General features: G+C 30.4%; 1 protein-coding gene and 1 long non-coding RNA gene across 2 annotated transcripts; both read left to right on the top strand.

Moving 5' to 3' along the window:
* The first annotated feature begins 5,300 nt into the window (after window positions 1-5,300).
* On the top strand, window positions 5,301-7,779 carry LOC117934529 (zinc finger protein ZAT4-like). Its single transcript, XM_034856244.1, has one exon. It carries the CDS (start codon window positions 5,799-5,801, stop codon window positions 7,488-7,490), a length of 1,692 nt encoding a protein of 563 aa, XP_034712135.1. The 5' UTR covers window positions 5,301-5,798; the 3' UTR covers window positions 7,491-7,779.
* Window positions 7,780-16,114: 8,335 nt separating this feature from the next.
* On the top strand, window positions 16,115-17,185 carry LOC117904974. The gene is made up of 2 exons (XR_004649637.1): window positions 16,115-16,750; window positions 16,857-17,185. It is a non-coding gene; the product is annotated as an uncharacterized LOC117904974 (long non-coding RNA).
* The last annotated feature ends 6,490 nt before the right edge of the window (window positions 17,186-23,675 follow it).

The raw sequence follows: 23,675 nt of genomic DNA, 5'->3' as shown, positions 1-23,675 counted from the left end.
TGTATCCTTGTTTTCACTATTTAACCACTCTGGAATTGGACCATATTCAATATATATTTGTTAATTTGACTGCCTAAACCAATTCAAATGGCTCTGTTCAACTTAAGTCACTTTGCTTGAAGGTATTTAGAATCCATTTAATGGGTGTTGATAAGAAAAAGTACTTCCAAGTGACAGAAATTTCAGATTTCTCCTAGTGAGAATATCAGTGTGCATATTTAGAAAGAAAAAAGGAATATGTTAGCATATTGTAGGGAATGATTCTAGGATTATTGAACCATGAGTGATAAGCTTAGACTTATTCTCTTCATGAAAAAATTGGGAATAATTCAAGATATATTTTAGATGTTCACTTTATACTTCCCCTACCTAATTAAATGCCTTCTTCACCTACTCCAATTGACTTAACCTTATATATGAATTGCACAAATTATAATTTTTTTGTTTTATTTGAAATGTTTATGATTAAACACGTTGAACCCTATAGATTATGTCACTTCTTCCATTTGAGTCGGTAAATTAATTTTGTGCTATTGCTATCTATCCTTATGAATTATTTAAGTAATCTATCGATAGGTTAGACCCCTTCGTTCACTTGTCAACTATTTCACTAACAACAAACTCTCTTATTACTTACACGATATTTCTTCTTAATATTTTGCATACCTATCAACTATTTTTCATAGTAAATGTAAGTTTTCTTTTAAAATGAGTTTATAAGTGAATTACTCACATAGTTAAAAGTGATTAATCCCGTAAAAAGTAGTTTAGAAATTAAAGTGGAAAAATAGGTAGAATTAAACGGAGTATATTAGTCTCCATTTAAACTAGAGATTAAAGTAATTGTCTAAAATCAAAGCCTAAAATTACATTCAATGTCCACCATTGGTATGGAAGTTTATAGACTTTTGACTTAGAAAAAATATTTTTAACATATCTTATCCATATTTTAAAAAAAATGGTAAAAATTAAGTCAATGATCATAAGTCATCTAACCATGGTTAGATAAATAAATATATTTTTCCAATCAATCTTGATTTAAATCCTTCTTCAATAATCATTTCATTGCTTCCCACACACAAAGTACTTACATATTTATATTATCATCATGGAAACTCTATGGATGGATGCAATTAAGTCAATAGCATGTAAGATTGAAAGTGAAAAGAAAAAAAATGATTTGTTTCTTGAATTAAACTAAATTTTACACAGGGTATTTTCAGAAAAAGGCCAAAATGGGGATGATGAGAGATGAGATTAGGATTAGTTTTGATGGGTTTTAGTATTAAGGCAAGCACTAATGGAAGAAGGGACTCCTAGTGGACTCAAAAAGCTATCATGTCCTATTGTATGAACCAATCTTTGGTTCTTGTAAGTTGTAACACACCCACATGGGTTTGGATAAGAGAGATGCAATAAGACTAGGTGAAAGGACCTCTTTGCTTGTTAACTAAAAGGCAACAAATAAACAGAGTTTATTAATTGATGAGAGGATGAGAGAGGCCAAGCCTGCTAACCCTGAGCCAGCCTGATCCATCCAAAAACAATAGGTGAGAAATGGGTCCCAACCCAACAATTTCAATTATTTTCTTGAATTTTTGTTTCTATTTTTCTACTTCTTTTGAATTTTTATTCACTCTTTTGTGTATTCTCTAAGCAATATTGCTGGTGAGTACTTGCTCACTAACACATGCACCATTATTACTCTCAGGGAAAGGAACACATGTACCTTTATGATTAGCATATAAATATAATATATATTTATAAGAGAGAGAGAGAGAGAGAGAGTAGAAAGAGAGAGACAGAGACAGAGAGCATCTGAACCAACTTGCTAGTAGAAGCAGTTGAGTGTGAGAAATGCCCAAACAACAAAGCCTAATGACTATGATTTGATTAAAGCTTAATGTATGTTTTGTGACTAATTAATGGAGCTTTCTAATCATGTTAATTATTTAATCACTGGTTTCCACATGGCCACACTATATAATGCATCCCCAACCCACTATTTTTTTTTCTTTTTCTTTTTTTCACTTTCATCAACCCCTTTGTCCTTCAACCAACCATGTCCATTCATTCATCTAGTGGTTAAACATTACATGCCCATTTACCTTATTTCTTAAAACCATAAGGGTTTAACACAAGCTTCTTCAAATAAGATAGAGTAAGGTTTAGGGTAAGATTGTTTTAACCAAGGTTGTCAAATAATTAAAATAAATTGAATCATCATCTTCCAAAATTGTTTGTATGTTGAAATCCAACAAAAGGGACTGTTTTGAGGGTGACAATTGATGGGAAGAGTGGGGAAGGAAAAATGATTGGAAAATGAAATGGGGGTAGTAGTGTATAAAGGGGTATATGATATATGAAGGTGGCAAGAGTGAGAATAACTCAATGGGGAACAAGGTAAGGTCGGTTGTAGAGTTAGGTCATGGATGTTAATGAATAGGGGGTTGAGCTTGACCAAGCATAAAGCCAAAGTAGGGCATCTTATCTTAAGTTTTAATTATGTTACAAGGCATGGGGGGAGAGAAGACAAGGACAAAGGAGAGAGTAACTCAATAATCTTTCCTTGGAAGGTGCCCTTTGCTACTTTTCAATTTTAGCATCACTGCTTTTGGAGTGCCTCTACTCTTCACTCTCAAGTGAAGTTTCTATGCTCAATAGTATGTGCCATGTGATTGTATACATATCCATACATATTTTTCATGTTGAGTGTGATTCTATTAACTTTACAAAAAAAAAAAAAAAAAACCCAACTTATTCTTTTAAATAGACCTAGTAAAAAAATGTATATTTATTTTTAGTTCAAATTTTCCAACATATTAAGAGCATATTCTTTTGTATCCCTAAGTTCTTAACTATCTGCAGACACATGCATGCATCCACGTATTAATTAAAAAGTCGATCCATGTGTTAAAAGATAATTATGTTCTGTAATTTAACTTTAATCACTTTTGTTCGTATATAAAAAAATTGGAAAGTGAAATATGTTTATTTATTAATAATGTATAGCGTACAGCTAAACCATAGTACTAAAACGCCGGCAAAAGTTAGGTAAAAGAATTTATCGTCGTGGAGATATGATTAATAGATGTTAATAAGACATTAATATTACGGTTAGTGCAATGTGAGCCGGCTTGATCGATTGAGATCAATGGCCGGCATCGTCACCAAGTGTTTGGCCATGCTGGCCAATTGGTGACAAGATTGTAGTAAACATAAGCTAACATCCAAACCTCATTTGTATTAGAATAATAAAGCACCCAAAACCCTAGACAGCTTATAATTAATTAAATATTAAGGGTGTATCATGGAATTAATGATTCTAAAACTATCAGCATAGAATACATTGTTATTACATTATGTGAGTAAGCTGTCAAAATTGAAATGTACAAATATTTCTATATTTCTTTTAATTAATTTTTTTTTAATAATCGATAAATTTTCCATGATCAAACCCTTAGAACTCTTCATAGGGATCCAAACTTTAGGATGTTGACCGCCCCGTAACGACCTGGAAAAATTCAGGATATCATAATTAATAGGGTACCATCAATTTTTTCTCTTTTATTTTTATTTTATTTTTTATTTTTGATATTTTGGTGGAAGTGGTTGGTAAGTAGATCATGCAAATCCAATCTTGAGTGAGTCTTACCTAAGGAATCCACAAGAGGAAAAGGAAATTAGGGTTTTTAGTCTATTCTCTTTCTCTTGGACAATAAATTTTTCTATTTTGGTACAAGCTCTCAAAAGATGGATTCAATGCCTTTAAGCCTAAGAAAATTTTTCTCTAGTAGTTTTTACTTTCAGTATTTATTGTTAGAAAAATACTATTTAATTCACCAAACTCCAAATTAATATTTTTTAAAATTTTGAAAAAAAAATAAATAATTATATTATTTAGCTTCCTGAAATTCAATTGGCCCCAACTGTACCTGACTAAAATTTATCTGAGTTGTCACATCTATTCAATAATCTGTAAAACCATGTCATATACCTTTTCCAAAGCAAAAGCTTCCACAATTTGGCTCTCAGCAACATCTCACCACTTTTCAAAACCTAATTTACTAAATTTATATTTAATTCTAAATTGGGTTAAATAAAATTAGCCCCCTCCATTTTTAAACCCTCCCTTTCAAAATTAAAAAAATAAAAATAATTTATTAATATCTTAATTTTTAAAAATTATTATGTTTTGAGATAAATATCAAAATATTCTTATATCTTATATAAAATTATTATTATTATTATTATATTCTATTTTAAAAAATGGAAATCACTTTATATTTTTTTATTTAAAAGGAAAACCCACCTCCTTTGCACATAATCTTGATATTTTGGATTTAAGTGGAAGGGATGTAAATTTTTTTATTAACAAAATTATAAAAAAAAATATGGAATGATAATGCTTAATAATTCTGATGAGCACATTATTGAATTTTGGATGTGAAAGAACGAAGCGTGACACACCCTAAAAATCCGATAAAATAAATATATATTTAACTCATTTAAAATTTGTTTTTTAGTATTTTATGAATAATTGATGGCAAATGAGACAAGAAATGAATGATTTGAGTTCTTTTTAAATATGTAAGCCAAAAAACAATTAGGGTTTTTAGTTCAAAAAGATTCATTGTATATTTTTTGGAATGATAGGGAGAAACATGATTTATGAAAATCATATGGGTGTGTTATTGACAATGTGGGGGGAAATGAAGTGAAGAGAGTGGAAAATCATTTTCCATGAGGAAAAAACATGGAAAATGGGAACATAAAATCCATAAACAAAAAGCCCCATAATGCTCACAAAATATGCCAATATCTAGATGTACTTAGGCTTTGTGGTAGCCCCACATCAAGGTGGTGATGATCCCCCAACACCCACTTTGAAAGCCAAATCATCATCCACCAATCAAACCTCACTAAGCTTAGAGTGGACCATACGGGAATTTACTAAAGTACCCTTGAGGAAGTGAGGTGGTGATATGTGGTTGGAAGAGGAGGAAGTTTGAGAAGGTGGGGCAAAGTACAGAAGAGAAAAGGGAAGGAGGCAGAGGGTGGAACCTTTCCCTTGCTTAAGACGAAGACAAAGGAAGGAATAGTTAAGGGCAGTTTGTTTTTGTAGGGTATGCCCTGAACCATGGGGGGATGCTGAGGTGGACGAATGGTGACCGTTGGATGGGGTGGCGTAGGATCCTCAGTTGAGTACACGTGCTGCTATCTTTCTCTCTTTTCCTCTTTTTATCTTTGCTTCCATGCATGGATTTCTCCTCCCCCAACCAGAGTATAGAGAGAGAAAGTAGAGAGAGAAAGTAGAGAACAAAACGCTCTTTACTCTTTTAATTTTTCTTCTTTCGCCTCTTCATCGCCATCATTAGCAACAAAGCTACTCACCCATTTCTTCAAGTATTGATTTTTCATTTTTCATTTTTCTATCTTCAAATTTTCAACTACTGGAGAGAGAGAGTTGAGTGCATGTTCTCAACTAGGCCTTGTGAGCCAGATCTTGCTCTTGTTCCAGAAATCTCAGATGGGTTCTTCTCTGATCAGTGGAAAATGCCGAAGAACCCATGATCTGCTAGTGTTATCTCCTCAAGTTTCGGCATTTTCCATGATTTTCTGATCTGGGTTTTGGTCTGTTTTCCTTTTCTCGGATTGCTCTGTTTCATTACTATTTTGGGTGCTTGCTGTTCATGGGGTTGGCAGTTTCAGCATTGCTTCAGATTCTGTGATCGGAATTGAGCTTCGTTTTTGGGTCTTCGATCTGAGTTTTCTGCGTTGGTGTGGAATTGTGATCAATGGAAGAGCAAGGCCACGAACTGATCGAATTCAAACACGTTTGCAAGTTCTGCAAGAAGAGCTTCCCCTGTGGGAGATCTTTGGGAGGCCATATGAGGTCTCATATGATCAACAGCTCTTTTGAAACTGATGAAAAGCTCAGCAAAACCAAGCTTTCATCTCTCCACAAAGCTGCAACCAATCCTGGTTCTGAAACTGCAACTCAAATTGGTTATGGCCTCAGAGAGAACCCTAGGAAGACTTGGAGAATTGCAGATTCAAGTGAAGACACTTCACTTCTGGGCAAGTTCTGCAAGGACTGTGGCAAAGGGTTTCAGTCATGGAAAGCTCTGTTTGGCCACATGAGGTCTCACTCAGAGAAGGAGAGACTTTCCAACAGCTTGGAGGAGGAAGATTCATGGACTAGTGCTAATCAGAAGTTGGTCATGGATAGCCAGTCCGATACTGAAACTGCAGTCCCAAATCGCAAAAAGAGATCAAGGAGAAGAACAAGGTACATGGCCACTGCAACCTCCTCCTCTTTTTCTTTTGCTAATGCTTCTTCCTCTGTTTCTGAGATTGAGCAAGAACAAGAAGAGGTTGCTATAAGTTTGATGATGCTTTCAAGGGATTCTGGTAACTGGGGTGGTTTGAATTCTGTTACTGAGTCTTCTGATAACAATTCTGTGTTCTTAGAAGCTCCATCCTCCTTTCCAACTAATCGGAATACCAGAATTGAGAGTAAGACTACTAATGGCTGTGATGGTGGTGAGGTTGTGAAGCTGAAGAAGCTCATAAAAGATGAGAAGTTCAATCCTTCTGCTTTGGATTCGGATGATTTCCAGTTTTACTGCAAACAATCCGAATTCGGGGCTTCTGGGAATTCAAGAAATGATTCCAAGTTGAACAAATCTGAAGTTCTGGAGACTAATAAAAGCAACAAGCTTAAGGTAGAAGATGGGTTCAGATTTGAGTCCTCTGAAAACGAATTGGGGAAGAAACTAGTGAAAGAAAATGGATTGGACCAAGCTGAACTGCTTTCCATTAAGTACAATTCAAACAAGAGAAAGTTCCGAGACTTCTACGATCCCGAATTGAAGGTGAACTGCTCAAAGAAAACGACTAATAATGATGGTACAGACTCCGAAATCTGCAGGGATTCTCAGAAGAGAAGCAAATTTGAGTGTACTACCTGCAACAAGACCTTCCACTCTTACCAAGCTCTAGGGGGTCACAGAGCTAGCCACAAAAAGATCAAAGGTTGCTTTGCTTCGAGGATCGACAGCAGCGAAAACAGCATCGACCCTGAACTCTCCCCTGACCCTACTGCTGATAGCAAGCTCACTAAGCCCTGCAACAACCATAGCCCCAGCCGCAGCCCCGGCCCCATCCATGGCCACACTGCCAGTGCCTCTGCTGTGAAGGCTGAGACAATTTTGGGATCAAAGAAGAGTAAGGGCCATGAGTGCCCAATTTGCCTCAAGGTTTTCTCATCAGGCCAGGCATTGGGTGGTCACAAGAGATCACATTTGGTTGGTGGGTCAGATACCAGAGGCAGCCAAACCATTGTTATTCCCAAGCCCCTTCCAGAGATCAGAGACCTTCTTGATCTTAACCTTCCTGCTCCTGCAGAGGAAGAGGGCGGGTTCAAGGCATGGTGGGTTGGAAGCAGCCACAAGCATGAGCCACTGGTGGGCATGATATCAAACTGAAGTGTCCTGGTCACAGCCATGGTTTTCAAGCAAGATTCAAAGAGTGTACAGACAAGTTCTGGATATTAATTCATTAATTCTTTCTCAGTATTCACCAAGGTAACACTTCCATTTGCCCTCAAAAGTAACCTTCCATTTTCCTCCTTTTATTTCTCATCTGTTTGGTCATATAGAAAATAAACCTCTACTACTGCGACATTTCCAAGCTGATGATTCTTCTGTCTCAGCTCCAAACTCCAATACTGTAATTGAATTTCATCTCTATTTTTCAACTAGTACTGCATATTTCTATCATTGTCCCTAATTTTGTATAGAAGAAAGTAACCAAACAAAATAATTTTTCCTTTCTTTTCCATCTTGTTTATTTTCTAGGCATTGAGAAAAAATGAGTGAGGAGTTGAAAATGGGAATGGTATGTGAAGTGATGAGGGAGATGAAAGCAATTTAATAATACACACAAAGAAGGCATGTGAGCTGAAAGGTGGTTGTTTAGTCACCTACCATATAACATGACAACTCATCTCACTTGCCCTTTTCTTTCTTATACTTGGTATACTTTTGATGTTACCTTATCACACTATTCCTACTACAATGACAAAACCTTGGAAGCAAGTTGGCTTCCAAATATTAAATCACTCCTAGTGACATCTCACTCAAATTAGTTTTTAGTGTAGATGTTACGATCAATCTCTTCCTCAAAGCCCTATCCCCATTACCCGTTCCGCAAAAAAAAATTATGACCAATCAAATTACGTTACAATATATCTTTTATTTTTGTATCATGATTTCATTGTTTTGTACATTGGTCTCATTATTTATACCATCTTTATCGATCGAGACGCAAGATTCAATATCTATAGAATCAATATCTTGATTTTTTTTTTCTTTAATATTATTGCCCACAAAATTAAAAGTAATTTTGAAGGGAATGGAACCAAAATTTAGATGGAAGTGATGGATGAGGTTGGCAAGTTGGATAGGAATGGGCAATCCAAGGCTAAAATTTAGTGCAAATGGGTTTGGTTCAAGTTGGCAGTTGGCACATGTGGAGTTAAGCTTTCTAGAGATTGGGAATCCATCAAGGGCAATAGTACTTATTCTATTTAGTCGAGTAAACACCAGAGTATGGGGAAGTAGTTGTTTCAGTTCCCGGTAGCTGACAGTTGGACGGTTGGTGCCCCTTACTTGTCTACTCTTGGTTGGACAGAGTTTTCTAGATTTTTTTATATGAATTAAAAAATCATCAATAATCCCAAGAAGAACCCACAAATCATCTGAACTGATCTTTCACTAGTATAAATGTTTTCTAGATTTCTTGAGTTGCTTGTAATTAAGGCAATTTTTTGGAATTTAATTCATAGAAAAATCTATAATATTGAAAAGGTATGTATCCAAGTTTTACACTCTAATTATTTTATTATATCTTGCTTTTTTTTTTTGCACTTTGATTATATATATGCTTTTTTCGTATCTTGATTGTATTCTTTAGATTTTTAAGATGTCCTAAAAGTAGTTTTTGATATAAAAAATAGACTCTTTTGTAAATATTTTTAATTATATAATATTGTGAGTATTTTGATTAAAGTGGTTTTGATTTATAACAATTTTTGAAAAAAAATCATTTATCAATAATTTTCTAAGAATGATAATGATATTTTAGATTTTTTAGTTTAATCAACCACTTAAAGGGTGTTTGTTTCTTTATTTTTTATTGAAATTAATTCACTTTCAAACTTATTTTTTATGATTTATTATAAATTTTTAATTAAAAAAAATATGTGTTTTTTTGTTACTTTTTAGCAATAAATAAAAAATAAAATATTATAAAAATAAATAATCTAATATTTAACATTATTAAACACTAGTTAGTTTTAAGTATTATTTACAATTAAGGGAAAAAAGCAAACCTCGCCTTAAAGTGTCTCGTTTGACGGTGTTTTTATTTAAAGTGTTTTTAGTGAAAGTATATTATGTAAAAGTGTTTTTAATGAAAATATTTTCTCTAGAAGTGTTTTTAAGAGAATCGTCTATTAATAAAAATGTGTTTGGTAGTAATTTTGAAAAATATTTTTAATTTTTTTAATACTTAAATGATAAAAAATTTTAAGTATTAGAAAGGATAGAAACAATTCTTAAAATCACTCTGAAATAGGTTAGAGTGTGTTTGATAATGATATTAAGAAGCATTTCGAGTTTTTATTATACCAAAAAAATAAAAAAAAAATTCAATTGTTAGAAAGGGTAGAAATGTTTTCTAAAATCATTGTTAAACGTGCACTTAGAACTTGTTTGTTAGTGATTTTAAGAAACGCTTCTAATATTTTTAATATTTAAAAAATTTTATAATTCAAGTGTTAGAAATATTATAAACATTTTCTAAAACCACCGTCAAACGTATTAAGAGTCCGTTTGGTAATGATTTTAAAAAATATTTTTAACACTTAAAATTTTTTATCTTCTAGAAACACTATAAATGATTTTTCAACACTACAAGTGATTTTTTATATTTTTCAAAGTGTTTCTTAAATTTTACAAAACATCTAATTTTTTTTTAAATATTTTTTAAACTAAAAATGTTTCCTAATATTATTGTCAAACAAACTCTTAGTTTTCAAACATTAAAAAATATATCTTACTCTCTCAAAATTACTTTCCAACTCAAAATACAAAAGAATGAAGTAGTATATGCGAAATTTTATTATTTCTAAAAATAATAAAATAATGAAGGCATCTTCAGATGTCAAAGTTGGTGCTCTTTTTCAGATCCAAGCAAGAAAATGCTCTTGCCTTGCTCATTACAAATGAGTCAAGTTCAATACAAAGTGGGATATATTGGAATAGGCCCAATGGGTTAATGGGCCAATGGACTGGAATACCCATACAGAAATGTTTTCTAAAAATTAAAATGTGACTTTATTTGTTCTTCTAATTATTATATTTTAGTAATTATTGAAAAAATCATTAATAATAATGAATATGTGACCAAAGACAAATAACCCCTAACATGTGAGAAATTGTCTTGGCATGAAAGCTTATAGTAAATGAGAATCATGCAATCATATATTTATCCCCTTGAGATAATTTTTTTAAAGGCCACACTCAACTGACAAATGTGAGCCCCACACAAAATTTTCCCATGCTAAAATAAATTTTTATTTAATTTAAAATTTTAAAATATTAAGAGTCTGTCTGGTTGTGAAAAAACTATTTTTAAAAAATTTTAACATTATTTGGTTGTTGTTATTTAAAAACAATTTTTAAAAACAAAGTAAAATATAGAACAATTTTAAAGAACAATTAAAAATATACAAATAAAATTGAATATGATATTATTATTTTTCTCTTTTCATGACCTAATACCGATTTTGAAAACCTTAACTTATGATATTTCTTTAAATTACATGTAATTTTGTTATTTCTCTAAAATTTTTCATTAAGCAAATAAAATTTAAATCAAACATCCATAAAACTTATTAAATTTAAAAAATAATTTGAAATTCAAAAATAAATTTAAGTAACATTAGTGAGCCATAAACCAAAATTTATTTTAAATGCCCAAGTTAGTTTCTTCTTTATATATATATGACTTAATGTGTTAGATTTATTAACTAGTTTAGTAATTTTTAAAAATAATTTAAAACTCAAATGGTGAAATGATTAATACCACAAATTTATGAACAAAAATTGGTTTAGAAAGATTTTATTGTTTCTCTTTATGTAAAATCATTATTTTCTTTTTCTTTTTCTTTTTTTTCTTTTTTTTTTTCTATTAAGCAAATGGACTCCAAATTAAACAAAACTTAATGCATTGGATTCATTGACGAATCTAGTAATTTTTAAAAATAATTTAAAACTCAAATAATGAACCAATTAATACCGGAAAATTATAAATAAAAATTGGTTTAGAATGACTTTATTGTTTCTCTTTTATATAAAGTCCTTATTTTTCGATTTTTTTTTTCACTATGCAAATGAATTTCAAATTAAACAAAATTTAATGAGTTCGATTCATTGACAAGCCTAGTGATTTTTTACAATAACTTAAAACTTAATTAATAATTCAATAAATACCAGAAATTTATGAACAAAAAAATGGTTGAAACTTATTCTATTGTTTCTCTTCTTCATAAAATTATTATTTTCTAATTTTTTTAATCGAGAAATTAAGCTCCAAATTAAACAAGACTTTGTTGGATTTATTAACAAGTTTAGTTATTTTTAAAAATAATGTTAAACTCAAATAATAAACTCATTAATACTATAAATTTATGAATAATTCATAATGACTCTATTTTTTTTTTCTTTTTTGCATATAATTATAATTTTATAAACTTTTTCACTATAAAAATGAACTTTAAATCAAGTTACACTTTATATTGAATTTATTAATGGGTTTAATAATTTTTAAAAATAATTTGGAACTTAAAAAATATATCTAATTATTAAAAAAAATTAATATATCAAAATTGATATGTTATGAATTATAACTTTACTATTTCTCCTATGTATATTATTTGAATTTAGGTAAATAAATTATAGATTAAGTAAGATATAATTAATAATTTAAATTCTTTAATGAATCTTTTTATTTTTAAGAATAATTTTGAATTAAAAAATCATCTAATTAATTGTAGATTAAATTGAAACATTCTAAAATATTATGTTTGTAATTCAATACTAAATATGTACATAAAATGAAAAACTTGACTCAATTACATGTTAAAAAAGTTAAACTATTTTATTATTCATTTTAAATAAAATATTGTTATAATTTATTCTTTTAAATTATTATTATTCATTTTTAACCAAAAGAAATTTATGAAGATGTTAATATCCTTATATTTTTAATGTATACTAAAATAATATATTTTTTATAAAAAAAAAATCATGATTTTATTATTATATTTCTATTCATATTTTACTAACAACCATTCATTTTTTAATTTATTTGTAATTGTAAAACTATTTTCATTTTTAGTAAGACTTTTGTTAAATTTAATTTATATTATATAAATTGAATTTGCAATGTTTTATAAAACCAAAGCAAATATATATATATATTTTAAAACAACTTATCAAAATACCTTCTTGTTTTTTATTTTTTAAAATAACTTGTCAAATACATTTATTTTTATAAAACAAAAAAACTGTTCTTTGTTCTTTAATTTATAAACGGTTTTGAAAAATATATTTAAAAACATATAGCCAAACAGGCCCTAATATTGTCCTTATCTCTAAAGAACTAATTTTGAAATGCATTCCCCAATTATAAGATTTAATTGATTAGCAGTAATAATTACTCATGCTTCAACAACAAAATATAGTTAAAAGTTAAAAAATTAAAAAAAATAAAGAAAAAAAAATATACAAGAACGAAAAAGATGGACTACTAGAATGACAGGCCCAAAGGGAGAGATGGAAGAGGAAGGTAAAAAGAAACAATGGGCCCTCACTTGTCAAAGTTGTTGGGCCCTCGGGAAGTCAAAGATGAACCCATGGGCCACCAGGCCCTTTTCGATGCCATCCTTGTCAAGCCCAACAATATATGAAAATCTTAGATTTCATTAAAGACAAGTTATTAGGATGAGATATTTATCCCATGTTTGACTAATAATAGACAGGACAAATTATTTCATTCAAGTTCAACCAGCCACGGAATAAGATATTCTTTTCCTTGATTTTCTTCTTCTTCTTCTTCTTCTTTTTTCATATTTTTATATCACTTTATTTTTTAAAACAAAAAATTTTAATTAAATAATTAAAATTAGTATAAAAAAAATTAAAATCTATATAAAATGCAATGTAAAATAATAATAATAATAATAATATATGTAATAGAGATGATAATGGGGCAGGTTTTTTCAGGTACCCGTCCCGTCCCACCCCTAATGGGATGGGTTCAATTTTAATAAATGGATTTGGGATGGATTTGAGAATTTTTTTAAATCCAAGACGGGTTCGGGTATTGCCCCGTCCCGCTCCGATTAGATATAAAATTAATTTTTAAAATTAAATTAATTTAAAATTTAAAATTATTTTAATTTAATTTTTATTTTACTATTTTTAATATATAGATAATAAAAAAATATTTTTTATAAAATAAGTTATAAAAATATAATAATTTAATTATTTATAAAATATATTTATTTTAATGTAATTAAAAATTTTAAAAGTAATTTAAAATTTTTTTAATTTAAAAAAAAAAAAAAGTTAAACGGGATGGATGGGGTGGGTGTGGAAATTTATTTTAGATAAACGGGGATAGAGATGAGAATTACTTTGAATAAACGGGGTGGGATTGGGATGGGGGCGACCTATCCCGAACCTACCCCATTGTCATCCTAATATGTAACATTTAATATATACAAAAAGTTTCTATATATTTAACAATGTAATATAATATTTTTATCTATGAATTTTAAATATTTTAATCATGAATATTATTAATAAAAAAAATTATTTTCTAAATGATAAATTGTAAAAAAAAAAAAAAAGAGTGTAAATAATATTAAATACGAAATATATTTTAGACCTATTTAATAACAAATATTATGATATAATATAATTTATATTTTAAACAAATACCAAACATTGTTTGAAGTACAATATATTTTATTCTTTTATAAACAATGTGGTGTTACATAAACTTAATATCCAAAGATATCTTATTTCATATGCCGACAAAAAACACATCCTCAAATATACATGTTTTTATCATATCTTATCTTATCAATCTAAGGTTATGTTTGGTTTCCAAAAATTTGAGGGAAAATATAAGAAAGAGAAAATAAAAAGAAAAAGTAGAAAGAAATAGATAGTGAAAGAAAATAAAAAATAAATTTAAATTCAATAAATTATTTTTAAATGATTCTTTAAATCTATTTCACTTATTTTTCTCAATTATATAAACAAAGGGATTGAAGTCTTGATTTATTTATTTCTTATTATTATTATTATTATTCAAAATTTTAAGATATATTACTTTCAAGAAAACTTTTATTTGAATGAAAAAAGTGAAATTCTTTTTTACTTGTATTTAATCAAATTCTTAATAAGAACTGAATTATAAATTCTTAGAGCTTGTTTGGTAATTATTTTTTAAAACAGATTTTTGTTTTTTAGAACAAAAAATAATCAGAAAATTGAAAACTGAGATTGTTTTCTATTTTTAAAAATAGAAAATTCAGTGTTTTTCAATAACATTTTTAATTATTTCATATAATTTTTTAAAGGTTGCTTTAAAAAATAATTATATAAATATGGAAAATAGTTAAAAATAAATCAATATATATAAAAGTTATTTTTAAAATATATTTAAAAACATAAAAAAAAATAGATTAAAAATATTTTAAATTTTCAAATAGACATTTATTATATAAAACATCAAAAAATAATTTTGTCAGAACCGTTTTAAAAAATAGTTACCAAATAAGATCTTAACCTCCCATATTTTTTCTACATTTATTTGAGAATTGTCAGTCTCACTAACTAAGGTGGGGGACGGGGGGTGCGGGAATCTTTTCATCATATATATTATATAAAATATTATAGAAAAGAGAAGAGAGTTCTTGTGATTAAAAAAAAAAAAGTATATTTAAATTAATGACCTGTTGACACAAAACAACTCCAAGCCAACCAGTGGTAAAGAATTCGTGTTGTTCGTAATTAAAAAAAAAGTACATTTAAATTAATGACCTGTTGACACAATTCGTAATTAAAAAAAAAGTACATTTAAATTAATGACCTATTGACACAAAACAACTCCAATTAAGTTAACCAGTGGTAAAGAATTTGTGTGGTTCGTAATTAAAAAAAAGTACATTTAAATTAATGACTTGTTGACACAAAACAACTCTAACCAATCCAACCAGTGGTAAAGAATTCGTGTGATTCGTAATTTAAAAAAATATATATTTAAATTAATGATCTGTTGACACAAAACAACTCCAACTAAGTCAATCAGTGGTAAAGAATTCGTGTGGTTCGTAATTAAAAAAAGTACATTTAAATTAATGACATGTTGATACAAAACAACTCCAATCAAGTCAATCAGTGGTAAAAAATTCGTATGATTCGTAATTAAAAAAAAAAAAGTACATTTAAATTAATGGCATGTTGAGACAAAATAACTCCAATCAAGCCAACAAGTGGTAAAGAATTCGTGCGGTTCTAATTAAGTAAATCCTACCTTGTAAATCATAATTTTTATGGCCCATAAGACATTATGATTTGATTGACTGATGGTCGGAGACAACCAACCCACTTGATTGATCAAATGGGCAGCCATGTCTGCCATCAATCATCACTACAAACTTGTATCTTTGTCTTCCTAAAGATGAAAAAAAAACCAAAGTTAGTTTTATTTGTGGGTTAATTAATGATTGAAAATGGGCTAAAACGTCTAACCCACAAAAAAAACAAAAAATAAATAAATAAATAAAAATCTGGAAGTCGTTAGCTGGTTCTGGACTGTCCATGAAAGATTCATCCTTATCGTTCCATGGATTGAAGTGACGTATTGGCAGCCTTTTCTTTTGCTTCTTGTCAGCACTGTGCCACCATTTCATGTCTGGGGTTCCTTACTCAGAACCCATGAAATTCCGCAATTAATTGGATGTGAAAGCTTTTTTATATTTTCCGTTCTTTGTTGATGGATGATTGAACGTACTCCGTTTTCAAATATGAGGAATATTACAGCTGGTTGGCAAAGTGAGAGCGTACTGGCGGTGGCAACATTCATGTCTCTTTGTCTATCATTTTCTGTCATCTTTTCCATCATTTTCTCGGAGTGGGTTTATCCTTTACAGTGATACTGTTCTCAAAGCCTCTATAAATCTTCATCCATGCAGTCACAGATTTTCATCAAGCCTAATAATGTCCACTCTCTTCACTCATCTCTAGCTAGGGTTCTAACTTCTTTACTCCATTTCAGCCTTCTTTTTTTCTTTTTTTCTTTTTTCTTTTAGAGATCTTTGTTGGAAATCTCAATGTAGAAATGAAGCAGAAACAATCACCTAGAGGATTTTAGCTGTTGATGAATATGAGCTACCCCTTATCGATCGTAAGTCTCTTTAATCTTGACGAGTTGGAGTATGAAGAATGTAAGAAGACAGATATAGGAAGATTCATTCAAGTGGGAATTCTTTCAAGTTTTGGGTCATGGCATTCTCCAAAGTTTTGTCTCGGATGCAGTGTGAGCAAGTGAAATTCTTCCAGTAACTTTTCCACCAAAGGACTGATGAGGACTAATGCAATTTCAGGTATGTCAATTAAGAAAAAAATGCGGTACTCTACACTATTTTTACCAATCTTATAATTGTATAAGATGATTGGTAAATAACTTTGATGTTGTAATTGATTTTTCAGGTCAATACTAGAGAATTTATGATTATGATTTTTGCATCAAGGGTAAGGATGAAAAATGGTTTAGCATCAAGGGTAACTTACCTCCTATAAAACTTCACTTGCTCACTCTGGATTCGAGATGAAACATTAGGATTGACTTATTTGGAAGGTCGGTTTGGATGAAGTTTCACATATCTGTCTCTTACACTCTTCATGCTCCAAGTTGCCAAGATTCAAGAAACTTAGATCGATGAGTGGTAGCTCACATTCATCAATAGTAAAGGACTTCTTTAATGTTAATTAAGTTTGATTCCACTTCTAATATTATGTTTCAAAGGAGATTTATACAATATTTTTGAAATGTTGGTTTTGATTTCATGCTTACAAGATTGAAAGAAGATGAAAACATTTAAAGTTGTAAGGATTAAATTATAGTGATTATTGTATAACTTAGTTAGAGATAAGAGAAATCAGACTATAATTATCATAATTTTATGACTTAAACTATGTACAAACTTTGATTAAATGATCATTCTATTTTTAATAAATTATATGAATATGAAAAATATATTTTTTTTTTTTCATTTAGTATCTTAATTAGACTAATAATTTATTTTTGTAAAACTTTTTGAAAATTAGAAAAAATAAATAAAAGAAAAAAATATATTCAAGATCAATAGAATATACTAGATTGAATTGATTTTTTTTTATTATGTATTTTTTAAATCAAGAAAATTAAACATATTAAAAAAAAAAGTATTGGTCATACCATCCTTAAAATTAATAGATGTTTTTATTTCTAATTGAAATAAAATTTATTAAGACTGATGATACTTCTCATGAATAAATTACCATTTTAATTAAATTAAAATATATTGTTATGCATTAAAAATACCTTTAATAATAATAATAATAATAATAAATCATTGATGTTTGAGTTTAATGTGAAAAAATAAAAGCCATTCATATTTTATTGTTTGATTAATTTTATAAATTAATATCTATGCAGCAAGGGTGGGGAATTGTTTTTGTGTTGTTATTTCTAATGGTAGTAAAAGTTCAATGGAATAAAAGTTTTGGTCTTAAAAATGACCTAGTTCACACAAAAGCCCCCACCACACTCAATCATTTTCCTAGACATATCACACTTTATTTGAAGGAATTAGAATATTTTGGGATGGTGATTGGTATCACTATATATATATTTACACCAGCAAAAGCCTCCGCCATTAGATCAACATATTTATCTTTAGTTTTTAGTGGTATTCTAAAAAACCAAATTATTTGATTTTTTCTATTAGGTTAAAAGTAACATATTGATATTAATCAAATATAATTATCATAGATTCCGCTAAACCACAACCATTATACTACAATTAATTTGTCCATAATTTATTTCTTTTTAGAACTTCCTAACCTTATAATGATTATAATTTATAAAGATAAACTAAACAAGAAAATAATAATAATTGTTATGATGATCATCATCAAAAGAAATTAAAAAAATAAAAATAAATTTAAGTTATGTTTAGCTCTTGAAAAGTTGTAAGGAAATAATATTAAAAAATAATTTTCTCAAATTTAGTTTATTATGGAAAATATGAAAAAAAAAATCATATATATTAAAGTTAGTTAAAAATGTATATATTTTCAAATTATTTAATGATGATAAAGGAAAAATAAATTTAAAGAGTTTAAAGAAATATATAAAAATAAGTTATTAATATTAAATTTATTTTTTTATTTTTTTTCTTTTGTTTCTTCTTTTTATTTTCTATCCTTAAAATTTTCAAGATCTAAACATAGGCTTAAAGTTAATAAATCATTTTTATATACTTTTTAAATTTTATTTACTTATTTTTTCTTTTTATATGAAAATTAAATAATTTCAAAATGAATAGGATTCTAACTAATTTTAATTATATTTTATTATTTTATATATTTTTTTATTTTTCATAGTAAACTAAATATAAGAAAATTATATTTATTTATATTTTTTTTCTTTAGTATTTTCCTAAAATAAAATTTTTAAAATTATTTATTTTTAATCTTGTTATTATATTATATATATACTATATAATCATTTTTATACAAGTGTTAAAAATATTAAAAACGTTTCTTAGAATCACTGTCAAATACACTTTAAGTGATTTTTCAAATTTGTCAAACACCTAATTTTTTTCCTAAAAATGCTTTTAATGCTAAAAACACTTTTTAAAAATACTAGAAAATAGACTTTTAAGAACTTAATTTAAATAATTAGATACATTAAATATATTTTGAAAAATAATTTAATATTTCAACTTAACATATTCTAAATCTCAAATATCCTTTGGCTTATTTATACACATGTAATGAGAATCTTTTTTATATTCATAATTCTACATCATGATTTATTATGTTTTAATATGAATTTTTGATAAATAAATATACTATCTAAGTTTAATGAAGATAAATATTAATTAAAATTAATAAAAGCAAATAATAGTTATATGTTAATTTGATAATTTTAAACTAATTTTACCACACAAACTTAATACTTAAAATAAAAATAATATGTTTTTAAGTTAACAAATTAAAAATAATTAAACTTAACTTAATTTAATTTGTGGAGTAATAAATATTAAATTTTATCGAAAAAAAAGGTCTAAATTACAGACGAATTAATTTAGAGAGAGCGAGAGCATAATCCCATGGCCCACAGGGCATTATTAATCTTCTAGGATTTCCATGTCTCCTTGGTTGTACAAAGGTTAAGGGCTAACTTGCCCTACATAACATAGTTGCTAAAATGACAAACCAAATGATTGCAAATAAGATAGAATTTCATCAAGAAATTGTAACTTTATTCTAAAGAATTAATTAAAAAGATTTGGTGGAGCACACTTAAAATGGTAATAAACTTACTTGGTGGCTTGAAACTAGGTTATTTGAAAAGAATAGATGGAGGACTCTAAGTTGTTTGCAAGATAGGATTCTAGTCATCTCCTCTAGTAAGTGAGCCCTGCCTTGGTGAATTAAGGAATTGAGCGAAGAGGTGGAAGGTATATTTGTTTTTCCAAGTAATCATTATAATTGGGTTGGTGGCAATAGAACATAAAACTGAGAGATGTAAGTAATTGTAAGTACCTAAGCAGTGCGCTATCAGAGTGGACCTACCCTTGGGTAGCTTAGCACTCGACCAAGGCAAATCACCCTAAAGCAGCATCTGAACAATCAGATGCCATAAATGGGTCAATTACATATTTTCCTTGGGACAACCAAGCAGTCGTTACACACTATAAGTAAATGATTGTTATTGACAATCAATGATTTATCGTTATGCATTAAAACCATAATTAAGGGCAATCATGAAAGTAAGAGCAACGTTGTAGACCACCCTCTATAAAACCACCAAACAACTAGAAGAAAAGGTACATAAGAGCAACAGGTTTGCCCAAACAAAAATTCTGACACACATTTTTGCAACTCTGTCCAACATGGAAGGAGTGAGAAAGCTACTCGGAGGGAAAATTATTGACCACATTCCAACAAGTAATGGTAAGTCTCTTTATCGATGATGACACCTCTACTTGTGGGATCCTCTCTACAAGGCCGTCTTGAAATCTACTACTCTCTCATAATCGTTTGATTAGAGGTGTCGTTTAGGAAACCACCCTCAGCCAAATGGCCCTACGACCCTTAGACCGAGTGACTTATTCATTTCAAAGTAGGTCAGACGGATAAATCCTACACAGATACAACATGGTTAAAGCATGGTTTTAAAAATCGACCGGTCGGTCTGACCGTCGGTCGGTCACGGTTTCGGTCCAATCTAGCCAATTGAACCGAAAAGTGATTGAATTGGAATTGGACCGCTTGAATTGACAATTCGACCGGTGAACTGGACAAACTGACCGGTTCCCTCCGAATCGTCTAGTTCAACCATTTTTTATTTATTTTTTTTACTTTTTTCCCATTCCCTTTCCTCGCGCCTGGAGCATCGTCCCACCGGTAGCACACCCCCTGTGCTAAGAACCCACTCTCCGCATCGCGCAATGGAAAACCCCCCATTGCGCACTAGAAAACCACCCCCCACCCACCCAGCTTTGAGTGTTGGAAAACTCCCAACCCCATCCCAAAAAGGCTGAAAATCCTCATCGCCAACCCCCGCCTACAAAGCCCCATCAACTACCCTCCATCCCCGATAGAGTGTTGGAAAGCTCCCATAGTTGAAAAATACAACGGTTCATGCCACATTTGACAAAAAAAAATCCATACTTGGCTGAAGTAATGAAATCCAACTCCCTACCAAAGTGTTTTGAGGCAGGTTGTATGTGGTTGGTGGATGAATCTTCAGCTGAAGAAGAAATATGGAAGACTTGCAGGTGTCCCGAAAAAGTTAGATGATTTGCTGGAAACAGGAAACCTCCCAAATTTTGATGTTTTATACTTAATTTCTTAATTTTTCTATTGATTATAATTGTAGTGGTATGTTATATATATATATATATATATTATTACACATTGAAATTATTGAAAATATTGGGTGATTGACATCTACATGTAAAAAATTTTGTGAAAAAACTTAACAAATATAATAGATATTGTCAAAATTTAGATATAATTTTTTTTAATTTTAATAATATATAAAATATATTTATGACGTCACCAGTCCGACCAGTGAACGTCACCAGTCCGACCAGTGAACCATGAACCAGTAACTTTTTAGGTTCAATGATTGATCCGGTTCTGAAAACATTGGGTTAAAGCATGACTGTCTATCATGCATTTATACACTCATTAATGCACAAATTGTGCACCTGGCACGCTTCATATTAATTATGGCCGTTATGGGAACCATTCCATTCTCAGCGGCTCATCATGGCAAGACAACCATTATGCATCGACAATCAATGTCATCAGATCGCACAATCAAGTGTAATTAAGGTGCTATTAAGACACCTGGTAAGACATTACACCACAAAATGTATAAATAACCAAACGTACTTTACAAAGAGAGGGTATTTTTTTTGCAAAAGAATTTGACTTGCTTAAGCCACTTACTGATTTTAGTATTAGAGGGGCATGCCCATACAAACTATTCGGACAACCTTTGTGTAAGGATTATAGTTGGCTGCATCTTGAGGAACTTAGACAGAACTATTGGTCGTCTCCTTCATCCAACTCGTGGCAGCTAGATGAGACTACCTGCTTGGATTGTGCTACAACATTGGCACCGTCTATGGGAAGATTGAACCAAAAACATATTAGCATGATGGCCAATACATCTAATGTATCCTAATTAGCCACTATGGTCGACCAATTCTAGGCTTGGCAAACCTAAATGGAAAGGAAACAAGAAGAAAATGAGCATCAAATGAAATCATTGCTTCAGCAAGCCGAATAACTGAAATGAGAAAATCAGGAGTTGCAAGCTCAGATGGCCTAGGGGCGTCGCTCATAGAGCCATCGCACCCCTTCTAGCTTACCAACCCTAACCAGAGTCCCACTGCAAATTGTTCTTTGGTGAAGTAGATCATGTTGTTAGGAAATCCTTCTGTAGACGAAGCCTCTCCATCTGATAGTTGGATAGAGATAAACTTCGGGATGTAGCAGCAAACACGAAACTCCTACTCGGACAACTCACTAATCGAACACCTCGTTAAAGAACAACCAGATCTAGATGACTTAGCCTCACCATGCTGAGTTCTGCTGCTTGTAAATGCGACCCCACTTCTGTCCATATTTGCAAACTGAAAAATGATCGAATAATCACCTATGCAGCAAAAGCGCTAACTAGTCAGCACTAGGACGCCTTACAAAGACACTTAAACGAAAGTTATGCTCATCACACAGATCCTACCCTAAATGACTTGACACAAAACTTGTTGGGCAAGTCATGTCTAAATAGCGTCAATGGTCTTAGACCATAACTTCGCCTAAGCCTAGAAACATTGCATAACTCTCAGAGTGCCAGTAAAAGGAAAACACAGACTCCAAATCCACAACCAAATTGATACAAGAATAGATTTCGGCAAAAACGTATGAAACATATAAATAGAAACCATGGAAAAAATGCATTCATCAGTGAAGAAAAAGCCATAAAAATAAAGATCGAAGAGGAACTCAATACTTGGTAAAACTGCATTATGGTGGAACCGGAATCACCTCGCCGAGAATGGATAGCCAACGATGAAGATTTTGAAGGCCTAAAGCATCCCCGATGGAGAGAAGAAAAGTTACCAAAAAGTAATAGTATGGAGGAAATGAACCATCTACTTAAAGCAACCAACCTATATAGGGGTATGGTTGCAAAAAATCATGGTGTCCGAAGGGTTGCACCGCCTAACACCATGCCTCGACTGATGTGACCCCTTGAAGAATGAGTATCTAACACGTGGATTTTGGGCGCCATGATTTCAAAATCTTCAAAAGTCACAGCTTTTGCATTTAGCCGTCTAACGTCCACTTGGGCCCAACTGCAAGACTTGGGGGGCATTGTGGGATCCTCTTTGCAAGACCGTCCTGAAGTCCACCACTCTCTCATAACTGTTTGGCGAGAGGTGTCGTCTAGGAAACCGCCCTTAGCCAGATGACCCTACAGCCTTTAGGCCGAGTGACGGATTCGTCTCAAAGTAGGTCAGACGGATAAATCCTACACAGATACAACATGGTTAAAGCATGACCATCTATTATGCATTTACACACCATTAATGTGCTGATTGTGCGCCTGACACGCTTTATATTAACTATGGTCGTTATGAGAAACATTCAATTCTCAGCGGCTCATCATGGCAAGACAGTCGTTATGCATCGGCAATCAATGCCATCAGATTGCACAATCAAGCTCAATTAAGG

This window comes from Vitis riparia, chromosome 17, assembly GCF_004353265.1.
Source record: "Vitis riparia cultivar Riparia Gloire de Montpellier isolate 1030 chromosome 17, EGFV_Vit.rip_1.0, whole genome shotgun sequence".
In the NCBI taxonomy this organism is placed as follows: Eukaryota; Viridiplantae; Streptophyta; class Magnoliopsida; order Vitales; family Vitaceae; genus Vitis; species Vitis riparia.
This window is presented reverse-complemented; position numbering and strand designations above follow the sequence as displayed.